This window comes from Uloborus diversus, chromosome 2 (genome assembly GCF_026930045.1).
Source record: "Uloborus diversus isolate 005 chromosome 2, Udiv.v.3.1, whole genome shotgun sequence".
NCBI lineage: Eukaryota > Metazoa > Arthropoda > Arachnida > Araneae > Uloboridae > Uloborus > Uloborus diversus.
This window is the reverse complement of record NC_072732.1, coordinates 20865409-20874931: the sequence shown is the minus strand read 5'-3', so window position 1 is coordinate 20874931 and position 9523 is coordinate 20865409. Positions and strand designations below refer to the sequence as shown.

Genomic DNA, 9523 nt, shown 5'->3' with positions numbered 1-9523 from the left:
CATTTTGGGCAAAGAGCACATTGGTCGAATGTTCTCGGCGCTCGGTGCATTACTACAAAATGGGAATTTGGAAATTCTCAACGAATACGCTACCTTACGGTGATTAACAACACTAAAGAAAAAGGTAAAACATTCTATTCCACGTGTTTTTTTTTTGGGGGGGGGGTTAAATTACAGGCTTCAGAAAGTCTGTGGTGTGTAATGTAATTGCAGAAGGAATAGAAATGAAAGATCGCAAAAATTATATTGCCAATTCTGAGGCCAGACTAACTTTTCTTCTCCTTGCAGACTTTTGTTTTGCTGTGAAGTGGAACGGTAACCAACGTCAAACATCATTTTCTACACTTTGGTAGCGTTCGACGAGCTCGACCGAGAGCGACCGGTTAGTTAATCACGCGACAGCTTGTGATCACGTGCTCCAATCAACCAATCAACTGCTTAGAATGGTGACCGCCGTGGTAACAGGTTGATCATAGAACGATTCGGTTAGTAACCAGTTACTTACCGGTCGACCGGTGAGTTTCGTCGAACGCAACCTTTAACTGTAACTGTATTTAAGAACTATTTAATATTTGAAGACGTAACTCAATTTTTTGAGGAAAACATATGTTCACGGCATCGTATGAGCTCTTTTCTGTTGTACGTGTGAAATAGGACAGCTGTAAAAATGCTAGATCTGTTTACTATTTTCAGTAAAAGTGGGATTGTATTGTGGTGCTTTCAGGGTACATCTCAAATATTTACCTCCCCTGTCAATGCACTTATTCGCACTGTTATTTTGCAGGTAAAAACAAATGTATCGAGAAATTATTATAATCTTAAACGTTCTTTGCTCATTTTGCTTATCTCTATCTCTTTTTGAGTATTTTAAAGTTGTTCTGTAACCAGTAATTTTATAGGTATGAAGTAATTCAAAGCAATTATTTCATTTGACCTCCCCTCCTCCCGAAAGGAAATAAATAAATGAACAATTAGTTTAGATTATGAAAAATGACTTTATTTGAGAACTAAAAACATACAGAAGAGTTCAATTTGACTGTGCATGCTCAAAGCTTGACTCCTCAAAGAAATCCTATTTTCTGAACATAAATATTTTATGTACAACAAATATAGTTCTTTAAAGCATTTGACTAACTTATCCTTAAACTAATCTATAGTTTTCATACTCTGCCTTAAATGAGGTGATAGTGAAAAAGGGAGAATTCTTGTAATGATACAAAAAAAATTTATGAATTAAATAAATTATTTGTTACTTTTAATCACATTATAAAAGTGACTATTTATGTTTCAAAATGAATATTTGATGTCCGTTTTGAGGATATTTCTATAATTGGGAATCTGGCGCGGTCGTCTCATTTTAGGTGTAAATAATTTTATTTTGGTACCCTGCTTACTTATAGTAACGTTATGTGAATAGATGTTTGCTGTCTCTTTGTTTAGATTTGTAAAGGAAAATACCTCTTGCACAGGCGCTGGAGCCAAAAATTGACGCCAGTGAAGAAAGATCGCCAGATTCCCAATTATCGAAATCTTTCCTCCGTTTTAAATATTTTCCAATGTAAATAATTTAATTAAATCAATTTAATAAGCCTGGACATTTAGGGGGATCAGGAAGGGGCAATTACCCCTACCCGTTTGGATTTGAGAAACTATGTAGCTTATAGTTATTTAAGTAGAAGTCCACAAAACAAATTTCGAAAAGTTTATTTGCAGATATGACCTGTTGCTCAAATAACTTTTTAAGTATTTAGTTATCTATTTTTGAAGCAGGAAAATCAATAAAATGTTCATTGAGTTTTAGTTTGTTATTTATCATGCTTTCTGTGGTCACTTCAATGATTCTTATGATAGTGTTTTTGCAACTTTTTGTGAATGAAAGTTAAAACTGAGGACTGAGGCAATTATATCCATCCTAAAACTTATGGTCAGTTGAATTGATATATCATGCAGTAAGCTAATTCTAATAACGTGCATTTGTGAAAAAATTTTTTTTGTAGATATTTACTAAACAAATAAGTCTTATTTTATGAATTTTTAATGGATGTTTCGCAATTACAGGAAAGAGGTGGAAATGAGACGTTCACTCATGATGGCCTTACACTCAAGTACAAACTTGACAACGAGTTTGAACTTGTTTTTGTTGTAAGTATTAAAAATGATAAATTCAAGTGATTATTTTGTTCATTTATTTTAGCGAAGTTTTTCTTTTAGGGCAGTTCTCAAAAGGTGGGAACAAAAAAGTTAACTTCGAGCAATTTCAAAAATTTTCAAATTTGACATCTATTTTGCTTTTATTCTATAGTATGCATACCTAGAACGCAATATATGAACATGAAAAGACAGCAGGTATTTGTAAAAATTGTTAATTAGCAAAATAAATCAGCAGGCTGTAGGTAACAGATTTTGGACATTGTTGTCCTGTAGGTAACAGATTTTGGACATCATCATAATGTAAATTTCACCATTTTTGACAATTGTTAATCTGATTTTCAACTTTTCCAATGAAAATTTTATTTACTACTTTTTGAATTTTGCAATTTAATAATAAAGAGGATATTAATGAAGTACTTGAATGGCTATACATACTGCTCTTTACATATAATAAAGTTTTGGAATGATTTTGAAGAAGTTGATAAAAGGTTAAAAAAAAAGCTTCAAATTAAAAATAATACAAATGTAAAAAGTGACATCAGTTTTAATAATGAATATTTTTTCTAATGTCATAAGAATTAAAACGATGTCGAAAAAAATTATTGAAAAAAGAAATTCGTATTTCTATTTTTAGATCGAAAAATTATGTTTCCAAAAGAAAGAAGAGAGAAAAAAAAATTCTAAAATAACAAAAGCGGGGGAAAAAAAAATGCTAGTGCAGGCGATAAAGTCGCAAAAACTAATGCAGCTGAAGATAAACTACATTTGTTAAACTGGAATTCCACTCTGGTAACCTTTAGCTTATCGTATACTGTGTTGTTGCCAACGAAGGTTTGCTTGGGGATTTTAGCGCAAAATGGCTTTCGTTGCGATCATAACCAGCCATGTTTCTACTGTAATTTATGTATTGTTCAATGTGTAACGTATTAATTATGCAAAATACCAATGGATTAAAGAAGATAACATTATAATAACCTTTTTTATTGAGGTTAGAAGACAGTGGATCAAAAATTTTTTTGAATAAACTAACAGAATTATCGGCGTCAAAATCGTAACGCCATTTAGACATCTCACATGTATGTTTAAGAAAAATTATTTTTCTTCTAAGATACTGCATAAAAGCTTATGAAAACACTTTAAAACAATTAAAAATTGATTCTGAGGATCGATAAATACCTTTAAAACGAAAACATCATATACTTAACTCTCAAATAATAGCATTGTAAGGATCGTAACTTTTGGACATGCATCAAGTTTCAAACTTACTTTTTTCTAAAATTGTTTACAAAGTAAATAATCTCTCTTTACTTTTGTTATTTGTGTAAAATATTAACAAAAAATTATTCAGTGTTCGATTCATACCTTTAATTTTTTTTTGAAACGTATGGAAATAATTTAAAAAATTTTTTTTTAATGGTACATATGCTCAGTTAACGTTTTGGTATGTCCAAAATTGTGCCTTTTAGCAAAGAAAATATTTTTTAAGGGTATTTGAAGAGCATTTTTTCCATAATTTATGTCAATTCTTGTCTCTATACCGTATTATTATTTAACTCAAAAAATTTTGAGTCGATTAAAATGAAAGTTATTTGGTGTTGAAGCTTCAAAGTTGAGGTCTGTGTTTGCTCCCACCTTTTGAGAACTGCCTTTTATCAATTTTTTTTTTTAAACTTTTGCATCTTTAAGTTGAATCATTATTGAACATTAAAAAGAAGAAAATATTTTTAGGAATCATTTAGAAATACTAAAAGAGATGAATAGGTACGTAAATTAAAATGCACAAGTTTTATCAAAGTGGATCCAATCAGTTTCTTAATCCATAAAACTATAGCGATAATTATAAAAACAGCTAATTTGCGCAAATTTTGCTGCATGCATGTTCTCTTTTTGGGAAGAGCTGCAAAAGGTTAATTTTGGAGATTGAAAACAAAATTTCAGAAGAATTTTGTAAATGCTGTTTTTGAAGGAAAAATATTGTGAAGGATCCATTGTCAAAAAATATTTTGTAAAAGATTTGCTTATAGAATTAAGTTTTTGTGATGAAATATTTTTTGGAACCTCTGTTAGCTGGCCCAAAATTTCTCCTAATCACTACCTATGTAGAGTTTGACTTCTTATTTGAACGAATTACATTATTTAAGAAACTCTGCCACATCATTTCAAGTTTTTCCAAGGGGTCAAAAGGTTGAAGTGTGTTGGTGCGCGTTCACTTAGAGGGCGCTGCAACATCCCTTGCGATCCCTCGTAACTAAACTTTGACCCTCCGGGGTCAGTTGTTTTTCTCCTCTGTGTCGAGGAGGTATTGTTCTTGACCGCTGAGGCGGAATAAGTATGTTACTCATGTCAATAGTAAAATCCCGAAAGTAACCCCCCCTATTTTCAAAACAAAACTTGTTGATTTCAGAAGGGAGGGGTTATAATCGAGATTTTTCTGAAAAATTAGCAAAAATAATTGTCTTAAGTAGTAATTTTAGAGTACAGAAAAGAAATAATAAGCAAATAAGAGTTAATATTAATGAAGAGATAGAAATTAATTAATAAAAATCTGTCATAATTTTCTAGTAGTAATAAATTGCATGAGGGCGCCATTTTTTTTTCGAAAGAAAGGATTTTGCACCTTAAGTTGGCCAAACCCCTATAATTTATCGCTTGAAAATTCATTATGTACTGAATGTAATAAGGTTACAGTAAAAGAAGCAAAATCTTAATGTTCTTGTTTCAGAATAGAAGCAAAAATCGCAATCACGGCCGCAAATTCGTTACGAAGATTGTAATTTCGAAAACTGAGCTTTACAAAGTTCTCAAACGCAAACACAGACAAATCTCTTACTCGATTTAGTAAAATTTACATTTCTGATGATCTTAAGCTCGTTCAATTACATTATTTCGCCTTTAAAAAAGGTTATTTTTCAGTTTCGCGCTACTTTTTAAGCAAAACGTTCCAAAATGGAGTCACGTTTTCAAAATGGTGCCGTGTTGAAGATCATTCAGTTTCACAAATCAGAACAAAAATGCTCCTTTCAAAAGGAATAAAAAGCAGTACAATCCTATAAATTTCTTTTGTAATACATATGAACAAAAAAAAAGGCGCCTTTGCATCAAAAAGGAGTCTAAACATTTTGGAAGGAATAAACCATGGAGACCATTTTTTTTTCTTTTTTGTTTAAATCATTGTGATTTCTATCTTCGTTTTTAGAAAAGCAAAACTGCACATAGAGGGAGAAACTAAACCTTTGTAAATGCTTTCCAAGTAAAGCAGAAAATGTTATTCTTTTTTTGGAGGGAGTGGCAAATGAAGATGATCGGAAAAGTCTTCAGGTGAAAGGGGGGGGGATATATTCAGGATTTTAAAGTGATTTCACTTTCCACAAAAAAAGGGGAGGGCTATAATCGATAGGGGGGTTACTTTCAGGATTTTACGGTACATGGTACTCTATATATCTCTTATGATTCCAGGCTTAGAAGGCTAAAAATGTACAGTCTTGAGCAAAGAAGAGACCGAGGGGACATGATTCAGCTGTTTAAATTTATTAAAATGAAAGATGTTACGGGGCTGAAGTTTAGCACTGAAAACAGGACGAGGGGTCATTGTTTTAAGCTATTTAAATCTCAGGCTAACATGGATATTAGGAAAAATTATTATTTTAGCAGGGTAGTGGAACCTCGGAACAGTTTACCGGAAGAGGAGGTAATGAGCAAGGGAGTAGATGGTTTTAAGAGGGCCATTGATCTTCACTGGGGATTGTAAATTGACTAGGACCAGTCTAGCTGGGCCCAGAGCCTGTTGCTGGTCGTCACTTTTGTATTTGTATATCTCCATACGCTTCTAGAAAGATTTTTAGTTCGTGATCAGTTATTTTTCTGTTAGTTTTGGCAGTATGAATTTATTTCCTTTCACACACAGTTTTTGCTATAAATTTACTTTTCTACTGCGTTTCCCTACTCTGGAATTGATACATATTTGCGTTTGAAATTCAAAGACCTTTTTACTCTACACACCTATGCTTGCAAAATTTTTAAATTTTTAGCAATTTCTTGTAATGTATAGTGATTTTCTTACGTAAAACACTTTATTGCAGCTAGTTTTCTAGAATAAATATCACTTGCTTTACTCATGATCACACAATAGCATTTTAACAAAAGGAAAAAAAAAGCTGCCGATTATAAACTAATTAAAACTGCAAAAATAATTGCTTTAAGAATAAAATAATACTGATCCCAACACAAGGAAATAATGTAAAATACTAGCATGGCAAGCAACCAGTTTTTAAATTTTATTTTAAATTCGATTGTTGGTCAAACACATTCTTTATGTAGCACGAACAATTTTATTACTTCAGATCAATTTTTTCTCCATTTTATAAATGCTAACATTTAACAGTGTCATGTCTTCAAAACTACTCTAAAAGAGTGAAAAAATGATTGGAATAACAAAAAAAGTCATCCTTCATGAATTAATGCAAGTAAATACAAAATTATTCATGAAAAACTGAAAAAATTAGAATTATTCTAATAATATTTACCCCTTTGCAAATTAATGAAATGTTTGACTATGTTTAAAAAAAAAGGTATTTAATTCTCATTTTTTTGTACTTGTAGGTTGCCTATCAGAAGATATTACAATTATCCTATATAGATAAATTTCTGGATGATGTTCACTTGGAGTTTCGGGATAAATACATGAAACAGCTTGAAAGCAGCAGTTTTTTTTCAAACTTTGAATTCAGTCGTGAGTTTCAACATGTAAGTATCCTGTTGCAAAGTTGCTTTGTAGAAACTGAAATTAAAGTCTTTGTTGCAAAAATAAATATAACGAGTTGATGTGTGCATCACATGACTTCCTTTTACACCAATCCTCATATAAATAATAGGCGATGGTTGAGTAATCCTCGTGTTTCAACAATGAAACTCAGGCCACCGCATGATAATTCGGAACTCCAACGCTGGAATACGCTACCTTGCGGTGATTTACAAAACTGCCGATGAAACTAAAACATTGCCACGTTGCGTTCCACGTGTGTCTGTTGACGTAAACACAGGCAGTTTGTTCTGAGTATTTATTAACGCAATCGATGTGTCTTAGCTTGCTTTCAGTTATTTAAATTGTTTCGTCCCTTAATAGTATTCTCGAGCTTCTGAAAATAATGTTAGTTTTCATTATTTCCTTAATAATTGGTGAAAGCGAAAATTCTGGATTAACAAACTTGGATAACGTTATACAAGGTAAAATTTTTTATTGTTTTGTATGAATTTGTAAGAATATGGGGTTTTTTTTAAATCTAAAATTAATTAAACTTACCATATTTTACAGCAGTATTTAGTTGGAATGGACGGTATGCAAAATATTTTCTTGAATATATTATCGTAGAACAAAATGAATAACCGAGAAAGAATTCACTTTATTCCTTTTATTCTCAGCTGAAAGGTTTCGCTAAATTTGTTTAGGGTTATAGTTTTAGTATAGTGCGAGCAAAGTGGCCTTGGCGAGATTTCGCGTTTTTAGTTAAACCATTTTTAATTTTTATCATGAGTGGAATAAAATTGGTAGTATGATTACAGAATTCGATAAGTGAAAAGAAATAATGGTCAATCAACTGAAAAGAAAACTACCACCATATATCCGTGAGAATTTTGTTGATGATTTGCATAACATGACACAATTAAATCGTAACTCAGAAATTAGAAAAATCGAAACAGAAAATTTTTAAATGAACCGATTCGGGAATTCGAGAGAAATAACTTAGCTACAAATGGAAAACAATAAGCGCTAGCCAAGCAAGGCAAAAAAGTATCATTTTCTTTCGATAACAATTTGTAATGTCATATTGAATTTTCTAGCATTAATTGTTATTCTTGTCAGGCCACAATTATTATTTAGTTTTATCAAGAATTGATAAATATCGAATTCAACATCGTGGAAATAGCTGCTTAGAACTACGAACTATGTAGTTTGCATTAATCTTTGACGTTTAGTAATGCTTCTTGAATTCTCATTTCTTTCTACGTGGGCCAGAATATCCACAAGACTTTGAAAATTAATTTAAAAAGAATAAAGCGAAAAAATCATACGTACGAACAAAAATCACAACACTTTTAGCATTTTCTTCGTTACCATGTGCGTTTGTTTTAGTTTTTAAGTCCGCCATTAGACAGTGACTTCAGTGCCCCCTATAGTTCGTTGGAGTTGCGAATTTGATAATATGTTTGGGTAATGTTTAACATACAGGGAAAGGCTTTATTGTGACAAGGCTGAACTCGATCCGCAACTTAACCGTTTTACTGGTAAGGCTGTGTCATTTCAGGGGAATGAAAAAACAAAAAAATGGTCAACAATGAACACTACCTATTGGAGTTTAGGGTTAATCCACTGGAGTTAGGGTTGCTGTTTCACCTATCAAAATATCACCAAATAGGCAATGGCTTTGTTCAAATGTAGAAGCAATTTTCACCCGTCATACCTTGACGGGCGACTTTCTAGTTTAATGATAATAGTACCTTGGAGTAAACAAGGAAACACTTCAAATTTGTGATCAATTAGCCAGCCAAAAGTTTGGGGATATATCACCAAACATTTGAAAAATTATAACACTTGAGTTTGCATTGATATTAACACTGATTTTCACCTAAGAAAGTGTAAAAGACCCCGTTTTGAACATTGGAATACAACCAATAGGGGAGGTGCACAACTCAGGTCCGGATTTGGAAGTGTGGAGGCCCCGGGGCAACGAAGGAGTGGAGGCCCCTAATCAGGATTCGAAAAGATCATCATATTTTCGAAAATTTCCAATGCAATTATATATATCCGAATATGCTGATATATATGTATATATCCGATATTTTTGACCCGTGAAAGTTAGGATATTTTGTAAAAAATTTATTGTGGGGCCGCTTTGTTGTGGAGGCCCCGGGGCAGTAGCCCAGCTTGCCCTCCCCTAAATCCGGCCCTGGCACAACTTGACCCCAATAGAAGTCTACATACCAAATCTCAACTTTCTCTAACATAACGTTTTAGAGTTATGCGAGATACGTACATACATATTTGCACAGATACACATACGCACATACTAACGTTGCAAGAAAACTCATGGTAATTCACTGAGGGATCGTCAAAATGGATATTTCAGTACGTTCTTGAGCATATATGCACGTGCGGAAGGGTAAAAAAAAAAACACTCAATATTAATTCTGGGATGAGTAAAATGGAAAATTAGGTGGAAATTCGAGGGAGTTTTTTTTAGCGAATATAATACTTCCTTTACTATCTATAAGTAAAAATGAGTTTGTGTTGCAGAGTTGTCGACTGCTTTTGCAGAATTTCTCCACTAAAACCCTGCAGCTTCCCAAAGAAGTTGCGTTTCTCTGCTTTTCCCAC

At 32.5% G+C, this 9523-nt stretch overlaps 1 protein-coding gene across 1 annotated transcript in view; it reads left to right on the top strand.

Moving 5' to 3' along the window:
- Positions 1 to 585: 585 nt before the first annotated feature.
- The window catches only part of LOC129217770 (signal recognition particle receptor subunit alpha-like), a 45023-nt gene continuing 36085 nt past the window's right edge, over positions 586 to 9523 (top strand). The window contains exons 1-3 of the mRNA XM_054852114.1: positions 586 to 784; positions 2059 to 2142; positions 6751 to 6894. Of these exons, the coding sequence (XP_054708089.1) occupies positions 668 to 784; positions 2059 to 2142; positions 6751 to 6894 (345 nt within the window). The 5' untranslated portion in view covers positions 586 to 667. The remainder of the gene's footprint in view (positions 785 to 2058; positions 2143 to 6750; positions 6895 to 9523) is intronic.